Source organism: Myodes glareolus, chromosome 4 (assembly GCF_982192425.1).
Source record: "Myodes glareolus chromosome 4, mMyoGla1.1, whole genome shotgun sequence".
Lineage (NCBI taxonomy): Eukaryota > Metazoa > Chordata > Mammalia > Rodentia > Cricetidae > Myodes > Myodes glareolus.
The window spans coordinates 99,125,231-99,149,588 of NC_142029.1; the positions used below are offsets into that span (position 1 = coordinate 99,125,231).

The 24,358-nt window shown below is 40.6% G+C and overlaps 1 protein-coding gene across 1 annotated transcript in view; it reads left to right on the forward strand.

Moving 5' to 3' along the window:
• LOC125416085 (beta-galactosidase-1-like protein 2) overlaps window positions 1-5,499 on the forward strand; it is a 48,137-nt gene extending 42,638 nt beyond the window's left edge. Inside the window, exon 21 of the mRNA XM_087905947.1 lies at window positions 5,443-5,499. Within this exon, the coding sequence (XP_087762073.1) occupies window positions 5,443-5,499 (57 nt within the window). The remainder of the gene's footprint in view (window positions 1-5,442) is intronic.
• The last annotated feature ends 18,859 nt before the right edge of the window (window positions 5,500-24,358 follow it).

The following is a 24,358-nucleotide window of genomic DNA, read 5'->3' on the forward strand; positions in this document are numbered from 1 at the left end:
AAAACTCTAGAAGGATATAATATTACCTAAGTTTACAGGAAGTGCATTGTAATCAACTTCCAAAACTCTAGAATTGACAGAGACATTTCACTGCCTATATTGGCAGTTTGTCAGTCACTTTCTTCTGTGTCATGCAATGTAACATGAGGGCTGGCTTGTTGGGGTTTCTGTCCCGTCTGGTACCCCAACAAGCCAGAAAGCCCCAAAGAAATTCACACAGAGGGCTTCATAAGATTATAAACTGATTGGCCCATTAGCTCAGGATACTTACTAGCTCTTATAACTTAAGTTAGCCCATTATTTTTATCTTTGTAAGCCACACGGCTCAGTACCTTTCTCAGCATGGCAGTTCACATGTTGCTTCTTCAGTCATCTGGGCAGGACTGGGAGGAATCAACTTCCTTCTTCCCAGAATTCTCCTCTTCTCATTGCATCACCTCTACTTTCTGTCTTGTTTTCCCGCCTATACTTCCTGCCTGGCCAATCAGCGTTTATTTAAAACATGATTGACGGATTACAGACAATTCTCTCATACCAATGCAGAATGTCTCACAGACTCTTTCATGAAGCACAAACCCTGAAGGATTGTCTCACCTTCTTTAGGCAACTTCAGCAGTCATTTTTCGGTGGGGACTGCAAGTCCAGTCAAACAGTTCAGGCAAAAGCAGTTTCTTGTCCAAATTGTTAACCAACATTTTAAGGAACCTCTTCAATGCCCATTATCCTTTTAAAGTAATTGGTGCTGCAAGGAGCAGAAGTATTTCATTGTCATGAAAACTAAGTTTTTAAAACATTTAAATGCCATATTCTGTTAGTCTTTGAAAGATTTGAAGAATAGCTATCTAACTGAACTATATATCTGTATATCTAGAAAACTTAACATGACTACAAGCTTGGCTAATACAGATGGCTACCTATTATATATTAACGTGTATTTCTTAATTATACATTACATCTTTTAATGAGCTGCACAAACACAATACCTTAATCAAGAGCAGAAATACATATACACCATATAAAAAATTGACCTTAAATTTGTATCAGTAGACCAAGATACATACCAATGCAAAGTATTTATATCTATGGCATATCCCTCTTTCAATGAAAACAAGCATTTGTAAGCAATCATTTAGGGAAATTGGGCATTGTTGTCTAGACTACTTCCTGCTGATTGCAGGCCCTGTTAATCAGATCTGTCATGGTGTATCCTGTCTGGTAGGTTCATCTCAGCCAGCAGTCCTGAAGCTGCCAAGGATGTTGGTCCATCTGGGCCATTTTTCAGAGCGTCTTGTTTGATCAAATCACTTTAGTCTGGAATCCACAGGTTCTCATCCTCTGTAAAAACAAAAGTAGAACCTCTTTTCCAAAGTAACATATCCTTAGTCCCAAATTTTGATGTCAAGATACCTTTAAGATATGTATGTTGGTTTAGCTTAGCATCCTATACAATGAAATGTCTCTCTGTACTTAGCCCATTCACAGTCAAAAAATTCAAAGAAAACACAATAATATACATAATTCAAGCTCTCTGTGTAGATTTCATCTTTAGATGGCTTATTTTTATTTTCTTCTTTAATCTATGATTATCTGTACTATGTCTCTTTAAAGACTTTTATTTTTTAAAAACAATTTATTTCCATTTATAACTGTCTAGACTCTTTTCATTCTCTCTCTCAAGCCTACACATATTTTTTTAAAACACACTGTGACCTGTTCAGAGGTTTATTTATGTCTGAATTTATTGTTACTGCATATCTTTAACTATTTTCTAAACAGGAGTGCTTTTTTTTAAATCCTAAGTGGGCATGGCTAGGACCAACTCCTTGGATCTGCCTGTTGGCTTTGCCCAGTGGAACATGGTGGAGGCATGCTCGCTTCCTCTGAGAGCCATGCTGATGGTTTCATTTTCAGGCACACAGTAGGTCTATGTTGCCATGAAGCAAGTTGTAGCACTCTTTAAATGCTCAGTAGCTATACCTCCCAAAAGAGTCAGAGCTGTTTGTGCTGGGGAACCAGGAAGCTGCCATTTTTTAAAAGAAGACTACATCTCCCTTGTAAACACAGCCTATCTGAAAAAAAAATGCTGTTACCAAGAAGCTGCACTTGGCTCCTGTTTTTTGTGGTCTAGAGCCTTTTTTTAAAAAAGTTTTACTTGACTTTATGTGGAAATTCCACATGGAGATGTCCATGGAGATGTCAAAGTGTCAGGAACTGGAAGTTGCTGCCACAATGTATCCACAGTCAAGAGTCAGAGTGTAATGAGTGCATGCTAGTGCTCAGACTCAAGCTCCATGTATGCAGTTCAGAACCCCATGCCAAGAGAATGCTGGGCTCCACAGTTAAGATGGGTCTTCCCACATCAAGTAGCAGCAGCAGCAAGAAAATTCTCCTAAGGCACGCCTAGAGAATCACCTCCCAAGTGATTGTAGAATCTCTCAAGTTGATAGTTAACACTATTATATCTTGTTTCAAAAATTCTCTATACATTACCATTGCCTGCCGGAGAGACTGCAGGACTAGGAATCCATATCTGGCTCCTTGTCCAGAACTTTTCTTAGGTTTCTCAGGCCCTATGTTTGGATATTCAAGTCTCTGCATTGGATGCCATATGTGATGAGTCTTTTTCTGTCTCACCAGCCAGCTCCAAAATGATGACATGGAGATTTCTTATTAATTATGTAAGCTCAGCCTATAGCTTAGGCTTATTCCTAACTAGTTCTTCAATGTTAAATTAATTCATTTCTATTCATCTATGTTCTATCACATGGCATTACTTCTCTTCCATCTTACACCTCCTGTTTTCTCTTCATGTCGCTGACTTTTCCTGCGTACCTGGATTTGTCCCCTCTTTCTTTATCTCCCGGAAACCCCGTGTATATTTCCTGCTGATTTCTCATTTCCTCCTTTCCTCTGTTATTACCTATTATTGTCTACTATGGAGTGCTCAATTCTCACCTCTACACCTGCAGTGTAATATTCACTTCACGGGGTCCTGCATGCTTTCTCCTATACCGCTGGCCACACATCATGCATTATTCATTGTGCATCCTAAGCCTCACATTGGGCCCAATCTGTCAAAACCCAGTCTTGAGAAATTCATACGTTCCAAGATAGGAGAGTGAGGGTTAGAATTATGAAGCAAAAGGAACAGAGATATAAGTGAAATCAGTAACAGAAACACAGAACAAAATCAGGAGGAACACTCAGTGAATACTGAATCCACCTCATTTATTTTCTACACACTTACATATGTCATGCCAAAAGGGGAGGGGAAATGTGCAGACTTCATTAACGTAATATAAGGAATAGACTTGAACTGTCCAACCTTTGGTCCAGGTCGAGCAGATCCACCTCTATACCCAAAATACTAATTAACCACACGTCAGGTTAGAATTTCTCATGTAACCACATCTGTTATCAATATCATTGAAACAGCAAAAGTAAGTTTAAACTCTCTGACCTCCAGTCAAGGTTAAGCAGGCTCACATCTGTGGGTCCTCACATACCACTTTACATAGATCAGAGTCTTAAAATATTACATTTATCAGTTACACATTAAGAACATTCCTGTAGTTGAAGAGATGGTTAAGCAATTAAAATCACTGCTCACTATTCCAGAGGACCTAGATTGAATTCCCAGCATCCACACAGTGGGTAACAACCAACTCCAGGTCTAGGAGATCCAATGCCCTCTTCTGGCTTCTACAGGCACTGCATACATGTGGTAAACAGACATATAATGCAGCCACGACATCCAAATATATAAAAATAAACACATAAGTAATAATAATATTAGGATTTCTTCTAAAAGGTAGCTTTTTAACTATTTTATTTTTTAATTGAAAATTTATTTTTCATTTTAAATACCAGCCCTAGTTCCCCCTCCCTTCACTTCTCCTGCCTCTCCCCTCATTTCCCCACTTCCTATACCCTATCTGCTCCTCAGAGAGAGTAAGGCTGTCCTTAGGAAGTCAACAAGGCTGGCATATTAAGGTGAAGCATGACCAAGTTCCTCCCCCCTGTATCAAAGCTTAGTAAGGTATCTCACTATAGGGAATAGGGTCCATTAAGCCAGTTCATGTCCCTGGGATATGTCCTGGTATCAGGGCCTCCTCCCAACATATCAAGTAGCATAACTGTAACCCACATTCAGAGGGTCTAGTTTGGTCCCATATAGGTTCCCCAGATGTCAGTCCAGAAACTGCCATATTGGTTTTCAAATTCACTGTACAAATTGCACTCCTACCATCAATGGAAGAGTGTTTTCCTTACTCCACATTCTCTCCAGATGTCCTCAGCATTTTTGAACTCAGTCATTCTGATAGGTGTAAGATCGTATCTCAGAGTCATTTTGATTTTCATTTCCCTGATAGCTAAGGATGTTGAACAATTCTTTAATGTCTTTCAGCCATTTGAGTTTCTTCTGTTGAGAATTCTCTGTTTAGATCTTTGCCCCATTTTTTATTTGAATTGTTTGATATTTTGGTATAGTTTCTTGAGTTCTTTATAATTTTGCAGATCAGCCATTTGCCAGATGTAGGGTTGGTGAAGATTTTTCCCATTTTGTAGGCTATTGTTTTGTCTTATTGATCATATCCTTTGCCTTACAGAAGTTTCTAAGTTTCAGGAGGTCCCATTTATTGGCTGTACTCTCAGAGTCTGTGCTACTGTGTTATATTTAGGAAATGGTCTCCTGTGCCCATGAATTCAAGGCTACTTCTCTTCTGTCAGGTTCAGTGTAACTGGATTTATGTTGAGGTCTTTGATCCATTTGGACTTGAGTTTTGTGCATGGGGATAGATTTAGATCTATTTGCATTTTTCTACATCTTGACATTCAGTTATGCCAGCACCATTTGTTAAAGATGCTTTCTTTTTTCAATTGCAAAATTTTGGATTCTTTTTCAAAAATCAGGTGGTTATAGGTGTGTGGATTAGTATTAGAGTCTTCAATTCGATTCCATTTCTCCATCTGTCTGTTTTTATGGCAATATCAAATTGTTTTTATAAGGCAGAAGATTTTTACAAGCTAAAAAATGAAACAAGAATGTTAAATCTTTAAAAGAAAGATAATTCTTGGAAAAGAAATATATAATAATCAAACTAATAAAAAGTACATTTAATGTACACAATTTAGAGCTATTTTGATTAACATAAAGAATTTGTATGCCCTTCCTTTTATATTTGTTACCATTAACTATAAAAAAAGAAATTTTTTCAGAATCTTTTTTTGGAAGAAAATATCAATATAACTTTAGCTATAATAAAATTTTGAAGCTTGATAAAATTTTATCTTATATTTCAATGAATGACATTTAAAATAAACAAGTAGGATTTAAAGAGGCCTGGAGTTATGACTCAGTGGTTGAGAGCTCCCGCTACTCTTCCAGAGATTCCAGGTTTGATCCCCAGTACCCTTTCTCTGGTCCTTTTTGTCTTTCAGATCCCAGTTGCTAACACCAAGAAGGCAGAGGGCAGCCACAGGGTGTATGCAGCCTGAGGTCCCATCTGTAGCTTATGAAGCTTTCTATGGGTGTCAAAAACAAATGGACAGATAGAAGGATGCCCCAAAGAGCCTGTCCTTCCTGAAATGAAAGTTCCAGATTGGTGGATTTTCTGGTGTCAATTAGCCTATTGGAATCAGGGGGTCTTTTCTTTTCTTAGATTAAGCTTCCGTTTATCTTCCTCTAGCTCTTATGCTTCCCTGGGACACAGTGAGTACTTGGGCCTTGAAGTCCTGAGCATAAGACATTCAGAACATTCTCCTTGATTCCTACAAAACAGAATTTACTGTGGGATGGTGCTGTGGGACCTCAATTTGTAACAAATTGATTAACTTAAAACTTAGAAGAATGAAAAGATGAATAAGTCAAGCGTCTTTACCTGTATTTCAGATACAAAACAATGTTTTCATTGTACTATATTCAAATAAGACAAAAAGGAATCTTCAGGTGAAAAACAAAACATGAAAACCCATTTGTTTAAAGCGTATTTTCAGTAAAAATAAATAAGTAAATAAATGGTTGTCTTAGTTAGGGTTTCTATTGCTAAGATACTATGACCAAAATCAACACGGGAAGGAAAGGGTTTACTTTGCCTTTGCCTCCAAAGCCTGCTCCATTATCAAGGGAAATCAGGGCAGAAACTCAAGGCAAGGAATCTGGTGGCGGGAACTGAAGCAGAAGCCATGGAAGAAGGCTGTTCACTGCTTGCTCACCCTGCTGTCTTATGCCATTCGGAACCATGAGCACAGGAGTGATGCCACTCCCAGTAGGCCTGGCCCTCCCATGTCAATCATTAATCAATAAACTACTCAAACTACTCTACAGGCTTGCCAATAAGCAGTCCAATAAAGACATTTTCTCAACTGAGGCTCCTCTTCCCAAATAACTTTATGTAAAGTTCGGGGAAAAAAAAACTAGTAAGGATAAAGATAAAAGAAAATGAGGGAAATGCATGGTTGAAAAGGACTTTAAATGAGAAGTATGTCCTAAATTAAAAGTTTGTTCCCAAGTAGAAAATTTTAAATTGAAAACAAAATAAGAAATCTTGGGTTATTCTTTTGTGCACCAGCCTGGCAGGAGGACTTGCTTCCTGCCTCTAGAGGAGAGGGATTGAATAGCTTCTGCCAGCCAGTTATCAGCCTTGTCTGACCCCACAAGGTGTCTACCTGAGTGGGGAGCCCAGGTTTTCTCAATGAAAGTAGATCCCTGGTTGTGACCTCTCAGAGATGGAGTTGAATATTCTCCCAGAAGGCACCACGTGCTATGTGATCCTCCAAAGTGGCCAATTCTAATGGTGGTTGACTGGGATTCTATAAGGATACTTGGAAGGACAAGGCGAGGGCTTTCATGCATTTGGGACCTTTCCCAGCCCAGGTCTCAGTGTGTTTTTGGAGAGTGTGAACTCGTCCTTTAGTCAAATGTCTGCTAGAGAAGGAGGCTGGCAGAAACAAGGTAACATCGCCTTCTTTAAAGCTGACTTGGAGACACTAATGGTCCTTGGGGATGTGTGCATGTAAAACCTGCTCAATATCCTGATTCAGGGACAGAAAATAATGTCATGTCGGGGGATAATGTTGCTGGTTTATGAGAGAAGAAAGGCAAAGAGTTCCAGAAAGATGATTGTAAAGGAAGATGTCACAGAGGCCCCTGTGATGGACTACTGCATGGTCTCTGAGCAGCTTCCAGCTTGTCAAGAAGGATGTATGAACTCACATATTACAGTGCAAAGGAAATTTAGGAGTCTTTTAGCTGCTACGGCAAATGGGGGTCCACTAGAGGCCCTCTCAAAACTAAGAAGCTATCGAATCACTGTTCATACTTTAGACCAGAAGACAAAGAGGTGCTCTGTATGTCTTCTATGCAGGAAACAGTGTCATAAAAATTCTTACCTTAATTCCCACCCAAGGACTCACACTGGCAAGGAACCTTTTGACTGTGACCCCTGTGGGAAAAGACTCAATCCTAAACAAATCTCAATAAACACATGGGAATCCAGACAGAAAACCTAGCTCCTATTTTCACTGTGGGAAAAACTTGTTTCAGAATTTTCATGGAAGCCACCATGAAGGAATTCATGTAAGGGAGAAGATACCTACGTTTTTACAATATGAGAACAGCCTCTCAAAAATGGGGGAGGGGGTGAATATGTATTTCATCTCCAGACTCATGACGCTGAGAGATCATAAATTTGAGGTGAAGGTGGACAGTGTTATGCCCAAATCTGTGAAGTCCCCCAAAAGCCAACAAGGTGACCAGACTGAGTCCTGTATGTAAAAGCAAAGAGCCTTTATTTTATGCAAGTTTTCAAACTCAGTCCAATGTTATTAGAATAAACGGAGAGCCCTGAGATCAGTTAGAGTTGGGTTTTTGAAGTAGTAAAGGTGGGGGTGAGGGGTTTCTGAGGTTCAGTGTTGTAGGAGGAGCATGGGCCTGCTTTTTGTCCTGTCCACCCGGCTCCTGGCCGCCCGGCTAGCTTAGCCCCAAAATAATTACACAGAAACTGTATAATTTAAATACTGCCTGGCCCATTAGTTCTAATCTCTTATTGGCTAACTCTTACATATCTGTTTAACCCATCTCCATTAATGCATATTGCCACTTGACTGTGGCTTACCGGCATGAGTCTAACCAGCGTCCGTCTCGGAGAGGACAGCCATGGTGTCTGCCACACTGCCTTCTTCCTCCCAGCATCCAGTTCTGTCTTCCCCGCCTATCTAAAGTTCTGCCCTATCAAAAGGCCAAGGCAGTTTTTTTTTTATTTGACCAATGAAAGCAACACATAGAAGGAAGAACATCCTACACCATTTCCCCTTTTTCTGTTTAAACAAAAAGGAAGACTTTAACTCTAACATAGTAAAATTACATATAACAAAACAGTTATCAAGCAAGAATTGCAGTCACAATATTTATATCTATTTTATCTTTTATCATAACAAAGGAAAACTATAACTATAACTAACCATTCTTGAACTCCATCTAGAGACTCCAGAAGGATATAATATTACCTAAATAAACAAGAAATAAGCAACTTCCAAACTCTAGAAATGACAGAGATATATCACTGCCTGGAGAGTCACCTAAAGTTCCTCTGTACCATTGGGGCATCCATCTTCAGCCTACAGGCCCATAGTATCCAGCAGACATTTTCAGGAAGCAGGAAATTTCAAAGACAGTTCCGTCACTTTCTTTTGTGTCCTGCAGAATGTCTTGCAGACTCTTTCATGAAATAGGAACCCCAAAGGATCATCTTACCTTTAGGCAAGTTCAGCAGTCCTCTCTCTGCGAGTTCTCTGTGTCCAGTTTATGCAACAGTCCAGGCAAGAGCAGTTTCTTGCCCAAATGGCTAACCAACTCCATAAGGAGCCTCTTCGATGCCCATCTTACTCAGGAAGTAGATTGGTGCTGCCAGGAGCAGACGTGTCTCATTGTCATGAAAAGCCCTTAATTATTAAAACATTAAATGCCATATTCTATAGTCTTTGAAAGATATAAAGAATGCCTATCTAACTGAAATATACCTTTTTATATCTAGGAAATCTAACTAACATGACTACAAGCTTGACTTTTATTGATGATTATCCATTAACAACCTATATTTCCTAATTATACATTACATTTTAAAATGACCCACACAATCACAATACCTTAATCAAGATCAGAAATACATATACATATAACAAAATTGATCTTAAATTAATATCAACGAAGCAAAATTTATATCAGTGTAAATTATTCATATCTATATCATATCCCCCTTTAAATGTAAAAGAACATTTATAAACCATGTTTGGGAATATGGGTCCAGTTTTTTCTCTCCAAACTTTTTCTACTGTATGGGGGCACTGTTAATTAGTTCTTTCATGGTATAACCTGTGTGCTAGGTTCATCTCAGTCATCAGTTGGGTGAAGTAATATTTTGAAGGTGTTCACAGTGACCTTTCAGGAGGACATGGCCTATCATACCATATTGGGATAGAAGCAATCCACAGGGTCTCATCCTCTGTGAAAACAAAAGAAGAACCTCTTTTCCAAAGCATCATAGCCTTAGATCCAAATTCTGAGGTCAAGATAGCTTTATAATATACATGTTGGATTAGCTTAGCAGACCACACAGTGAAATGTCTCTTTGTACTTAGCTCCTTCACAGTCAAAAAATTTAAAGACGACACAGAATCCAAACTCTATGTGTATTTTTCATTTTTTCATTTTTTATTTTTTTACTTCTTTTAATCTATAACTATCTGTACTCTGTCTCTTTAAAGACTTTACTCTTTTTTTTTTAAGGCAGTAACTTTATTTTAAAGCATCAACTTTATTTTTTTTATATTTTTTTTCTCCTAAGCCTACACACACCCATCCAACATTGTGACCCATTTAGAGGTCTTTTATGTCTGAATCTGTCCTCTTGTGAATCTGTAATTCTTTATTGTCTTAAAGAGTTTTTAAAATACTAAGCTCTTAAGATCTAAGCTGAGACAATCCTAGGTCAAATACAGGCACTGACTGCTTGCCCCGCCCAGTCCAACATGGCAGAGCCGCTTGTGCCTCTGAGCCGTGTGCACACACTGCTAGCATGGCAGAGCTGCTCTGGATGTTGGCTTTACCTCTCTTCAATTTTAAAATGGTGAATGTACCATTTTTGCTAGCTTTGGGGCCGCCAGGTAGGAGCCACATTCAGCAGTTTAACTCTGAGACTGAGCGTGCGGCACATAAACTTTTTTTTTTTTGAGTTACAGCGAAATCTGCCACGCAGAGCACTGCGCAGCCTGGAAACATCTCTCTGTTTGGCGGCAGAAGTCCGCCATGCTCTCCTGCTTGTATAAGCCTAGTAGACTTGATTCCGCTGCCTGCCCAGGCGGGGAACATCGAGCCATTGGCATGGTCTCAGAGTACTTCTTTTCAGACCCCGAGTGGGCACAGAAATACCTGGGTCCCACAAATGTCATTGAAATGCTTTATAATTGGAGTTTGCACTGGCAGCACAGCCCAGGAAGCCGCGTTTTAAAATGGTACAGCTTTTTTTTTTCTGCTGCTATTGCTGAATCAGGAAATCTCTCTATAGCACATCCTAGAAAACAGCAAAAAGTTGTGTTAAACTCTAAATTTGTGTCTAGAATTCCTTTTTAAGCCCTTTCAGGTATTACGTGGAGTTAGCAGACCACGTTGTTGTGCCTCTCTGTAGTAAAAGGAGCGGCAGGCTGTGTCCCACCACCTGGCTCCTGGCCACCCACCTAGCTTAACCCCCAAAATAATTACACAGAAACTATTCATTTAAACACTACCTGGCCCATTAGTTCTGGCCTCTTATTGGCTAACTTTCACATCTTGATTCAACCTATTTCTATTAAATCTGTGTATCACCATGAGCTCATGGCTTACCAGGAAAGATTTAGCATGTCTGACCTGGTAGCTTCATGGTGGGTGGCTCTCTGCCTGCCTCCACCCTCCCAGCATCCAATTCTCTTTTTCCCTCCTATCTAAGTTTTGCCCTATCAAAAGGCCAAGGCAGTTTTTTTTTTATTCAGCCAATGAAAGCAACACATAGAAAGAAGATCCTCCTACACCAGTTCAGGACCCCTGATTGGCTGACATTCCCCTGGAGGTGTCCTGGTGTATGCTGGTAGGTGATCCTATCTATAGCAGTCAGAATATTAGGCATTTCCTTTGAATGGTCTGTTTTGAGTGGTGCTTAGGCAATCTTAGTTTATGGTCCTTCCTGCAACCAGTTATTGCTTCAGGGTGAACTACTGGGACTCAGACCTCTATTAAATATATCAATGGCTGAGTCCTACTCTGGCAGGTGATAATGGTTGGAAGTAAAGAACTTCCTTTGGGCAGTCTGTTCATATTTAGTTTATCACAGCTGGATACTTCAGGTGGAGGTTTGCTCAGTTGTTCAGCTGTTACGAGTGTGAGAGAACCAATCTGCCTGGAAGACCCAGATGCAAAAATGAGGCAAGGAAAGCCTTAGCTCAGCCTAAGACCTTACAAGATACAGAAACGTGAGAACCTTATTAAAGATATCTTGGCTGAAATCTTGGAGTTCTATCAATTTCCCAAGGAAGGAAACATCTCCAGGGGCTGAATCTCACTTGGCATCTGGGGCTTTTGGAGATTTTGGACTAATAAGCTTTCTTTGTGAAGTTGTACAAACTAGGGGTGAAGAACACCCATGCCTTATCTACCTCCCAACTCTCACAGCTTAAGGTAGATATATAGTCTGTATTTGGCAGGGTGCTGTTTCTGTAGACAGCCCCCACCATGGTGTATGATATATCAATAAGGTCAAAGAGACAAAGCATGTGTACATAATTGTGTCAAAGTGGAAAAGTGGGAGCCACTGATCCAGGAAGCAGCTTCTTATAGAGAGGGAATCTTCAAGGCTTAACAGGTCTTGGCCTATTTGATCAAAGCACCAAAGGTCTGCCAAATCAATTATGGGCTACATTCTCAGAAAGGGGACAACATGGATCCCAGGTAATTGGCTTATTAACTAAAGTATTTATCAAATCTTAATGGTGAAAAATTAGAAATAGTCCTACTGGGGCTGAGGATGTGGTTTAGTGTTGAAAAACTTTGCCTGATGTGCAAGAGAGAGAGAGACAGACAGAGAGAGAGAGAGAGACAGAGAGAGACAGAGACAGAGAAACAGAGATCTGTTGCAACTCTAGACTTTCCAAGATAACTACTCTTGTGCTTTGTTTTGGAGACTCTAGCCAATAGACAATAAAATATTTCTAATGTGGAAAACCGTGGTTGAAATGGGAGCTGAGTAATTAGCTCAGTGGGGAAAGTGCTTGCTGTTCGAATGTGAGGATCTGAGTTTAGATTCCCAGTATACACCAAAAAGTTGGATGCAAAGATGCATGTCTTGAACTGCAGACCTGAAGAGACAGAGACAGGAGCTCATTGATCAGCCATGCTAGCCAAATCAGTGACCTACAGATTTAGTGAAGAGATTCCATCTCCCAAAAATGGGGTGATGGTGTTGAACAAGAGAGGAAACACCCAGCATTACCTCTGGCTCCTCCAGAGCAAGTATGTACCCTCATCCCACAGAAGAACATGCATAAACAAACATGTATATATCACATAAACAAAATACACATACTGTCTTTTCTCTATCCACTTTCTTTCTCTCTCTTTCTTTCTCTTTCCCTCTGTCTATAGAAACATAAATACATAAATGATTGAAATAAAATACTTAAAATTGACCTCATCGATAACACGAAATTCCGTAGAAACTCAGGAGAATCTCTGCATGTCCTATTGGAAATTAATATTCTGAAACCAACCTTCCAGCAGACAGCCTACAAACAGCAAGCACCAGCTGTGTAATAGAATGAGGCCATTTGTGGTGTTATAGGATGTGGTGGGGTACCTATCCTGCAGGGTACCCACTGGAATTTTAGGTTCTTATGTCCCCGAGCAAAGATTTGAGCAGAGATACATGGATAGTAACAGAAGAAGAGATTGTTTATTAAGGGCAAAAGACATTTGAGGGTGGCAATACATCAGAGCAGGAAACTTGTCCTTCTGAGCGAGAGTTCAGGCCAATAAGGCCCAGCACAAATTCCTTCCTAGAGGAACAAGGAGGTCTTCACGCCACATAGCTGAAGAGTAGTCCATGACAAGGGCCTCTGACCAGGCTCTTCCTGATTCCTGGGCAGCAGGAAGTAAGGTAACATTCTGATAAGGCCAGGGAGCAGGGGAACATTTAGTTAAGGTGAACCCATTATACAGGTAGGGTATGTGACAACCAGCACCAGTAGCCCTCTGATGTCCCAGAGTCTGGCAATCTGAGGTCAATAAAATTCCTTGGGGAAGTGAGAATGGCAGAGAGTGGCACTTGTCCTTCTCCCGCAGAGGTTGTTCGGGGTTAGAGGGTCACAGACAGGGTCTTGGTAGGGGTCTTGCTCCTTCCTCCACAGCAGGAGTAAGAAAGGCATCAGAGGTGTGCATGGCCCGATGGGGTTCAGACCTAACAGTGGCCTTCTAAGCTTCCTGTCCATTCTTCCAGTACACTCAGCACTTACCCTTTTGCTGTCTCAAGATTAGTCCTGCTCCACCCTTCCTCATCCCCAGAGGCAGTACTCCTTTATCCTCACGACCCGTCCTGACCAATCTGTCCTCTCTGCACCCGCAGGACCCATTGTCACACACCCAGGCTTTTGCTGCTGTAGTTATTCTACTTTATTATTTCTTCCCACTAAAGAAAAGGGACCTTACCTGTCCACACTCATATTTCTTAGTCACCCCTTAGTTAGTCCTTGGCACATGACGAATTCTGCTCTCATAGAATGTTGGGGTAAAATCTTCCTCCTTAAGGACTGGTGTTTTATAGGAAACATTAATGCCTTGATACAATTCAACTAGAAGAGACTCGATTATTTTATTTTATAGGCCTGCTCACAATGGAATAGGCACTTAGAACTTGCTTTTGTTTTACATCCCCCCCAACATCACTTGGGCCCACAATAATGAAAACATGGCACCTCTGCTTTCCTTTACATTATTCACATTATTAGTTCTGTATGGGTAGATATAGTAATTGCTCAAATTGTGTTAGTCTAGGAATAAAGGACCAATCCCTTTAGGGCTGAAGGCTGAAGATAAGTGACACATTGTTGCCAGCTTAATTATATCTTGACTCCACTGCAGAAGATGAATAGGGTCGTTGTTCTAAATCTGCAGTCACCTTGAGTTCTAGAACCAAGAGATACCCATAGAACAGACCATCTCCCAGATGAGGGCAATTACCTATGATACCCATGCTGTACCCTGGGACACTACCAGGTTGTCCTTCCAAGCAATAGGACTTGCAGCACTAAAACTGAGACAGTAATGAAGGAGACCTCACAGCAGAACTGCTTGATTACCTACCCCTTGGCCTTTGACTTAATTCTTCCTTTGTCTAACCATAAAGATCTTATAGTACCCACAAAATAGACTTGGGGGTCACTGGATTCCTTTATCTGTTCCTCTTCTCTACATGTCTTCTTTACACGTTGAATAAATCACTTTTCCCTGCAAGTCAGCATTTCTATCTCACTGATGGGCACACAGGAATAGGCTGCTAAGTCTACCTTTCTGGGGCTTCTGGAACTGAGGTTTTTACCTTTAAAACTATATACAACTTTATCAAACCAATTAAGAAGAAAGCACTGCCTTTGTGTGTTGGCCATTTGCAGCTAGTCAACCCTGGATTAAACAAAAATGGCAGCACATGTCAGGTCCAGAGGAAACTTGAAATCCCGAACATCAAAAGGCATTCCAAATGTCTAGAAATGAGCTGAACGTGGACTACAGGAGAATTTCAGATAAAAGTTAACATTCCTCAGGAACTTGTGAAACTGATTCTGCCCTACCACTCCTTTATCACCGGCAGAAGGGACCTGTGGCACCTTGTAAAAGGAGCGGCGGACTGCTTCCTGCAGCCTGGCTCCCAGCCGCCTGGCTAGCTACCTTATACCCCAAAATAACGACACACAAATTGTATTCATTTAAACACTGTCTGGCCCATTAGTTCTAACTTCTTATTGGCTAACTCTTACATATTGATCTAACCCATTTCTAATAATCTGTATCGCCACTTGACTGTGGCTTACCAGCATGAGTTTAACCAGCATCCGTCTCAGAGAGAAGAGCCATGGTGTCTGCCTGACTCTGCTTTCTTTTTACCAGCATTCTGTTTGGTCTACTCCACCTATCTAAGCTGCTGTTCTACCAAAAGGCCAAGGTAGTTTCTTTATTTGACCAATGACAGTAACACAGACAGAAGACCCTCCTACATCACCTATCAGAATATCAAAGTGCATGCTGGCCTCCAGGCTCCCTTAGTATGGCAAGTACCTGTCACATATTTAAAAGTGCATGCTAGCCCCCTAGCCTCCTAACGTCCTCCCCTGCCTTAAACTCTCTCCATCTTCATTAGCTTCCCTCTCCACAGCTACTCATTCTCCTTATAACCTTGCTATTCTTGCTGTGTTTCCACAAGTTCTCTCTCTCTCTCTCTCTCTCTCTCTCTCTGTCTGTCTCTCTCCTTATCTCCACCCCCTTGTCTTCCTCCCCTTGCCTTCCCCTCACTTTCCCTCTCTATCGTCCTTTCTTCCCTTCTAACTTCCCCTATGCTCTGATCTTGCTCCTCCATGTCCAGGTCCAGTCTACTTCTCTTCTTTCTCTCTCTCTCTGCTCTGTACTTTTCCAGATTCCTCTGGCTACCCTTTCTCTCATATCTTCAATAAAAAACTTTCCCTTTAACCATACCATGGAGCAAGCATGTTGTCAGTTTATACAAAAGTATACTTGGAATCAACTTTTATGTGTCATTTTACGTATTTATCTATTAGACTATATGTCTATGTCTATGACAATTGACTTGATGGAGGCTGAAATACTGGGTGTCTGTAGGCAAATTTCTACTAGACATTTATCTATTATGAGGTCCACTGGGACACCAAAGAGAGGAGGCGAATGCTTGCTCTGGCTTACTCTATGGGAGTTTGAGTGACTAGGCTTCTAGTGGACGTGACAGGAGCTTATCAGTTACTTTTCTCATTGCTGTCACAAGATACCTGATGAAAACAACTTAAGGGAAAGGTTGATACTCCCCACATTTGAGTGACTGCATAGTACATCATTCCAGGGAAGGTGTGGCCGCGGCAGTGGCTCCAGCTGTGTCAGCAGCAGCATAAAATCAGGTTTACAGAGTCAGGAAGCAGGCAGAGAGGTGAACTCGGCCTCCATTTGCTTTTTCCTCTGCAACTAGAGACCCCAGTGCATGGCATAGTGCTGTGATGGTCACTGTTAATTGTTAAATTGACAGAACCCACAATCATCTGGGAGGTGGACCTCTGGGCATGCCTGAGGGGAGCTATCTTGACTACATTAATTGGTATATGGAGCACCATCCTGATTGTAGAGGGGATCATTCCCTGGGCAGGGGATCCTGAGCTTATGGAATGAGCATTGTTGTGCATGCCTTCATTACTCTCTGTTTTGTTGTTGTTGTTGTTGTTGTTGTTTTCTTACTTATTACTTTTGCTTGTTGCTTTTTATAGTTTTTTTGGGGGGGCGGGGGCTTGTTTTTGAGACAGGGTCTCTCTACATAGTATTGTCTGTCCTGGAACTCACTATGTAGACCAGGTTGATCTTGAACTCATAGAGATTCACTTGCCCCCGAGTCCTGGGATTAAAAGTGTGCACCACTATGCCCAGCTGTGCCATCTGGATCTTGACTGCAGATGAAATAAATGTTGCAGATAACATGTGACCTACTGCTTCAAGCTGCTGGCAGTTTGACTTCCCTACCACAATAAAATGTCCCTCTGAACTGTGAGCCTTTTCTCTCTAGAGTTGCTTTTGTCAGGACATTTTGTTATAACAACAGGAAAAAAAACTGAGACAATTGCCACTCTGCTCTAAGTAAGTTACGCAACTGCTATCTTGGAGAGTTGATCTTGAAAGACCTGTATAAATCTGGATCCCCCTAGCAGGAAAAAATAGAGCCAAAAATCCAAGCAGGGAGGGAAGAATCAGAAATCTAGGATTAGCTGGTTCAGTTTCAGGAACTAGCTGAAGATAAAGTTAGATTGTAATCTTGAGAATAATCTTAAGAAACAGGGAGTTGCCCCCTTGTGATTATCATTGGTACTTTTGGAATTTTCTATGATGCCCTCCCTACCCCTTTGGATTACTGGACTGTGGTTTCCTCCCTTAAAAACCCCTTCTCCCAGCTGCTCGGGGTTGAACTCTTCCCCTGCGTGGATTATGAGTCTCGGCCCCAGTGCACTGGTTCCTGTCTTGTCGTCTTGCCATTAAACCTCGTGTAATTGCAGCAAAGATGGTCTCTTGTGAGTTACTGGGGGGGGGGGGTCGTGTTATCCCGAGACTTGAGTGAGAGTCTCCCCACACTGGGTGTCTTTCAGTCTGTAATTCTTGCATAATGATGGTTTCATATAGGCTTGTTGACTGTTTATGCCTCTTCATGGAGGGAAAGGGAGTGTCACAAGACCCTTCTCCGAGTTTCCAGCAGCTCTGTACTACCGGTTATATGCAACTCTGCAAAATTTTCCATGGCCTTTGGGTGAGGCTAGACTACATAGAGGCTAAGGAAGACAGGAGAGGGATGTTTCATCTACAATCTATGAGCATCTTCATCGCTGCTGAGTAAAGGTTTTCCTGTTGGAGGGGATCACCCACACCCCATAAGTAACCATTCACCTAAGCTCTGTAAGGAAGCCCAATAAATTCATTGGTTCCCCTAGAGTAAACTTTTGCAGAGTCACGCCTCAATTTGTCATTGGGACCTTAGGAGAAGGAGTAGACATTCTGCTGAGAAGGAATTTTAATTCTAGAAGTGCTGTTATTGGTGTGTCAGGTGATGCGTCTCCACAGTGTGCAGTAGTTCTAATTTCTGGCTTGAAAGAAACTCAGAGAATCTATCTGAGATACTCTTACCAGATGATGTTGGGGTTTTCTTTATTTATTACGTTTACAATATTCTGTCTGTGTGTATGTGAGCCACCATGTGGTTGCTGGGAATTGAACTCAGGACCTTTGGAAGAGCAGGCAATGCTCTTTACCGCTGAGCCATCTCTCCAGTCCCACTTCTTTCTTTCTTTCTTTCTTTCTTTCTTTCTTTCTTTCTTTCTTTCTTTCTTTCTGTCTGTCTGTCTGTCTGTCTGTCTGTCTGTCTGTCTGTCTGTCTTTCTGTCTTTCTTTCTTTCTTTCTTTCTTTCTTTATATGCAAACTCTGCAACTCTGTCTGTCTCTCTTTCTTTCTCTCTTTCTTTCTTTCTTTCTTTCTTTCTTTCTTTCTTTCTTTCTTATTCAGCACTGATTTCTTGTTTATGGTTTTCAGAATAAAATTTAATCTGGTCCAATAATTCCTGAAAATAACTGAGTAACAAACCTGGGGTGTAAGGCCAGAATAGATTCTGTTTCTATGCTGGGCCCATTTGGTCCAACCCCCCAGACCCCAGGAGATGCTGAAGCCACCGAACCCCTCTTTAGAGGAAGTATTAGTTAATAGGGACACAAAGTTGCTGACTGCAGCCCATTCCTCCACCTGTTGTCATACAGAGAATGTTGATCACCCTACTTCCCCTATCAGCTGGGTAGTAGTGTTCCAAACAGCTCTTGTGGTTGGCAAAGGGTCAGCAGATATCTGGAGGATGTAACCAGGGGGGCTGTACTATTCCCCTTAGATAATAATAGCCTATTAGGAACGAACAGCTGAGCTTTACCTAATCTTTAGCCAATTATGATATAGGATACATAATTTTGTATTTTGAGACTGTAACCTTGGGACTGTTTTGTGGTTTTTGTCTTTATAAACCCCTTACAATAGTAGACGGGGTCCTTCTCCCTCCATCTGCTGTGTTAGACCATGAGGCAGAGGACCAGTGCTAGCCTGTACTTAATAAAGGAAACCTTGCTTTTGCATTTAGAAGTGAGGCTCTGGGGTGGTCTTCTTGGGTGTCCTAGGACTCAGGCACAACAGTAGTTACCTCATTTTTGCATACTTGCTAAGATCACTATTCTTGGCATTCATAATTTAAGACACCTGTCTAGGAGAATGGATTTGGAAGGGAAAGACAGTTTTTCAAGATTGTAGATCAAGGTTTTCAGGATTCAAGATCATAGCCAAGTCTAGGTAATACAGAGTCACAAGAGTTTACTTTAGAATTTGGGAGTGAGGGAAGAAAAAGGGTAATTTTAAAACCAATTTGTCATCCACTCACAGGCTCCCAGTGTTCAGTTTAATTTGATTACCAGGCACTAGAAGAAATCACAAGATACACAGCAAAACCCACTTGAAGAATTTTATTAACAGAACAAGGGGAGGAAAAGAACATAGTGCACAGGCCTGTCTGCATGCAATGTGGTGAGAGGGTGGGTTGGGCATGTCTGATTTCTAAAGGCCATCTAGGGCATGCGCATAGGAGCTCACATAGCTACAATATGCATAGATCATATAACAATGCTGTGTAGATTACACAGGGAGTAAGGCTCCAGAGTTCCTAGGCAGTTTGCCTGAATGGTGATGGTGAACAAGCAGTTGTTTGAACAGGAAGTGCTGATTCCTGGGGTGACTAAGCATTCTGCCTGAATGTTAGTTAATAGCTGCTGCTCTTATTATTATTATTATATCTTATTATTATTAGGGGCTCTGGATGTGATGGAAATAACATTTCACCCTTTTGTTTAATATAAAAATGGTGGGGGGGGGGTCAAAGGGTAGTAGGTGGGTGAGAATGGGGGCATTGGGTCTATCGAAGCTGCTTTAATGTGGCTTGGTGGCATCCTCCTGCAACCTCGGAGGAACTCTGAAACACAACTTGCTCCAATACTGAGGGGACTTAAGAAGGGAGTGAACAGCCACAGGGTGGAACTCACTGGGCCCTCCCCAGTGGGACAAAACCCTGGACCTTTCCCCAAGTCCCTCAACTTTTCTAGACAGCCAGCAGGGAGTTCCCCATAGCCAGGTTCCCCCCAAATACAAACACATCCAGGAACCATCCAAACTACTAGCCACATCCTGCTCCCAAACCTGCCTATCCTCCTGCAGCCTCAGTGAACTCTAAAACACAGCTAGCTCCAATACTGAGGGGACTTAAGAGGTGAGTGAACAACCACACAGCAGGACACCCCACTCTCTAGGTCCTCCCTCCCCAGAGGGAGAAAACCCCGGGCCCCTCTCGAAACTCCCTCTAGGAGGCTAGGCTCCTGCAAAACCCAAACCCATCCACTGGAATCCCCAAGCTACTAGCCATACCCTGCCTAAAAGCCAAGAGCTTGCTATAATACTGAGGGGACCAAGAGCTTGCTACAACACTGAGGGGATTAAGAGAGAGCACCAAAAGAGCAAACCAGGAGAGAAGACCAAGAGAGCAGGCTTATTGAGACCTCCAAGGCTTTCTGAGACAGATGTTGACAGTACAGAGCAGACCAAGAGAAACTTCCAAATACCCAGACAACCACTGCAAAGATTGGACCAACATGCAAAGACACTGCCATCCTCATTTGAAGGAAGAGATGAGCAGGTCCAAAGCAAGAATTCCTCCAACATCCTAAAAAGCAACATGGTAACACAGAACCCAGCCGGCATACAAGAGGAAGACTTGATCATCCTAACCCAGAAGAAGTAGAAGAAAATGACTTTAAATGTAACTTTATTAAAATGATGGAGACCTTTAAAGAGGAAATGAAAAGCTCCCTTAAAGAAATCGATGAGAAGACAAACAAAAAATGGGAAGAAATTAATAAATCCCTCAAAGAAACCCAAGAAAAAGCATTCAAACAGGTAAAGAAAACTGTTCAAGACTTAAAGACTGAAATAGAAGTAATTAAAAAAACACAACAGAAGAAATTCTGGATATGGAAAAGCTGAATAAATGAGCAGAAACTACAGAGACAAGTATAAACAACAGAATATAAGACATAGAAGAAAGAACCTCAGACACTTAAGATACTATAGAGGAAATAGACTCATTGGTCAAAGAAAACATCAAATTCAACAAATTCTTAACACAAAACATTCAGGAAATCTGGGACATCATGAAAAGATCAAACCTAAGTATAATAGGGATAGAAAAAGGAGAAGAACACCAGCTCAAAAGCACAGAAAATATATTCAAGAAAATTATAGAAAAAAAACCTTTCCCAACCTAAAAAAGAATAACCCTATGAAGGTACAAGAAGCTTACAGAACACCACATAGACTGGATCAAAAAAAATCCCCTCACCATATAATAATCAAAGCACAAAACATAAAAATAAAAAAAGAATATTAAGAGCAGCAAAGGAAAAAGGTCAAGTAACATATAAAGGCAAACCTATCAGAATTACAACTGACTTCTCAATGGAAACCATGAAAGCCAGAAGGTCTTGGATAGATGTGCTGCAGACACTAAGAGACCACGGATGCAAGCCCAGACTACTATACCCAGCAAAGCTTTCATTCACCATCAATGGAGAATACAAGATATCCCATGACAAAAACTGATTTAAACAATATGTATCCACAAACCCAGTCTTACAGAAAGTACTAGAAGGAAAACCTCAACCCAAGGAAGCTAACGACACCCACAATAACACAGGCATCTTATAACCCCCGACCAGCATAGCTCAAAAAAGGGAAACACATAAATACTACTACTGAAAAATAACTGGAGTTAACAATCACAGATCGTTAATATCGCTTAATATCAATGGACTCAATTCACCTATAAAAAGAAACAGGCTAAGAGAATGGATACAAAAACAGGATCCAGCCTTCTGCTGTTTACAAGAAACATACTTCAACCTCAAAAATAGACACTACCTCAGAGTAAAGGGTTTGGAAAAGGTTTTCCAATAAAAAGGACCTAAGAAACAAATGGGTGTGACTATTCTAACATCTAACAAAATTGATTTCAAGCTAAAATCAATCAGAAGAGATGGAGAAGGACACTTTATGCTCATAACAGGAACAATTCTTCAAGATGTATACTCATCCTGAATATCTATGTCCCAAATACAAGAGCACCAACATATAAAAGAAACATTACTAAAACTGATATCGCACATCAAACCCCACACACTAATGGAGACTTCAACACTCTCTCTCACCAATGGACAGGTCAACCAGACAGAAACTTAACTGAGAAATAAGAGAACTAACAGATGTCATGAATCAAATGGACTTAAAAGACAACTATAGAACATTCCACCCAAACACAAAAGAATATACCTTCTTCCAAGCACCTCATGGAACCTTCTCTAAAATTGATCATATACTCGGTAACAAAGCAAATATCCACAGATACAAAAAAAAATTTGGAGTAATCCCCTGTGTCTTACCAGATCACTATGGAGTAAAGTTAAAATTCAACAACAATACTACTCCCAGAAAGCCTACAAAGTCATGGAAACTGAACAGTCAACTACTGAACCACCCATGGGTCAAGGAAGAAATAAAGAAAAAAATTAAAATCTTCCTTTTATTCAATAAAAAAGCACAATGTATCTAAACCTATGGGACACTATGAATGCAGTGCCTAGAGGAAAGTTCATAGCACTAAGTGCCCACATGAAGAAAACGGAGAAAGCTCACATTAGTGACTGAGCAGCACACCTGAAATTCTAGAACAAAAAGAAGCAGACTCACTCAGGAGGAGTAGAAGACAGAAAATAATAAAATTGAGGGCTGAAATCAACAAAATATGGTGCAGGAGAATTGTCTGTATTCTGTCAATCATGTTTTAAATAAATGCTGATTGGCTAGGCAGGAGGTGTAGGCAGGAAAATCAGACAGGAAGTAGAAATGATGCAAGGAGAGCAGGAGAATTCTGGGGAGGAGGAAGTTGATTCTTCCCACTCCTGCCCAGATCACCGAAGCCGCAGGATGTGAGCTGCCCCACTGAAAAAGGTACTGAGTCACATGGTTAACATAGATTAGAAAAATGGGTTAATCAAGATGTGAGAGTTAGCCAGTAAGAAGCCTGACCTAACGGGCCAATCAGCATTATAACTTATAGAGATCTCTTGTGTGATTTTACTTTGGAACTAAATAGCTGGGGGACCGGGCAGGACAGAAAACCCCACAAACAAGCCAGGCCCCCTCATGTTACAAAAATAGAAATAAAGAAAATAATACAAAGAATCAATGAAACAGAGAGCTTGTTCTTTGAGAAAATCAACAAGAATGATAAACCCTTATCCAAACTAAGTAAAAGACAGAGAGTGAACATCCAAATTAACAAAATCAGAAATGAAAAGGGGGACATAACAACAGACACTGAGGAAATTCAGAGAATCATTAGGTCTTACTACAAAAACCTGTACTCCACAAATTTGGAAAACATAAAAGAAATGGACATTTTTTAGATAGATAACATATACCAAATTAAATCAAGACCAGGTGAGAAATTTAAATAGACCTATAAGCTGTGAGGAGATAGAAGTTGTCAAAAACCTCCCAACCAAAAAAGCCCAGGGCCATATGGTTTTAGTGCAGAATTATACCACAACTTTCAAGAAGAGCTAATACCTATACTCCTCAAAGTGTTCCACATAATGGAAACAGAAGGGTCATTGCTAAACTCTTTTTATGAGGCTACAGTTACCCTGATACCAAATTCACACAAAGACTCAACAAAGAAAGAGAATTACAGACCAATCTCACTCATGCACACGGATGCAAAAATTCTTAACAAAATACTGGCAAACTAAATCCAAGACACACCAAAAAAAAAAAAAACCAAAAAAAAAACATCCATCATGATCAAGTAGGCTTCATCCAAGAGACGGAGGGGTGATTCAACATGCAAAAATCTATCAATGTAATCCATCATATAAATAAACTGAAAGAAAAAAAACATTTGATCATTCATTAGATACTGAAAAGCATTTGACAAAATTCAACACCCCATCATTATACACGCCTTGGAGAGATTAGGGCTACAAGGATCATATCTAAATATAATAAAAGCAATACACAGCAAGCAGGCAGCTAACGTCAAATTAAATGGAGAGAAACTCAAAGCGATTCTATTAAAATCAGAAACAAGACAAGGCTGTCCACTCTCTTCATATCTCCTCAACATAGTTCTTGAATTTCTAGCAATAGTAATAAGACAATACAAGGAGATCAAGGGGATTCAAATTGGAAAGAAAGAAGTCAAATTTTTGTTATTTGCAGATGATATGATAATGTACATAAGTGACCCCAAAAACTCTACTAGAGAACTCTTATGGCTTATAAATACCTTCAGTGATGTGGCAGGATACAAGATCAACTAAAAAAAAAAAATCAGGAACCTTCCTATGAACAAAGGATAAAGAAACTGAGAGGGAAATCAGAGAAACATC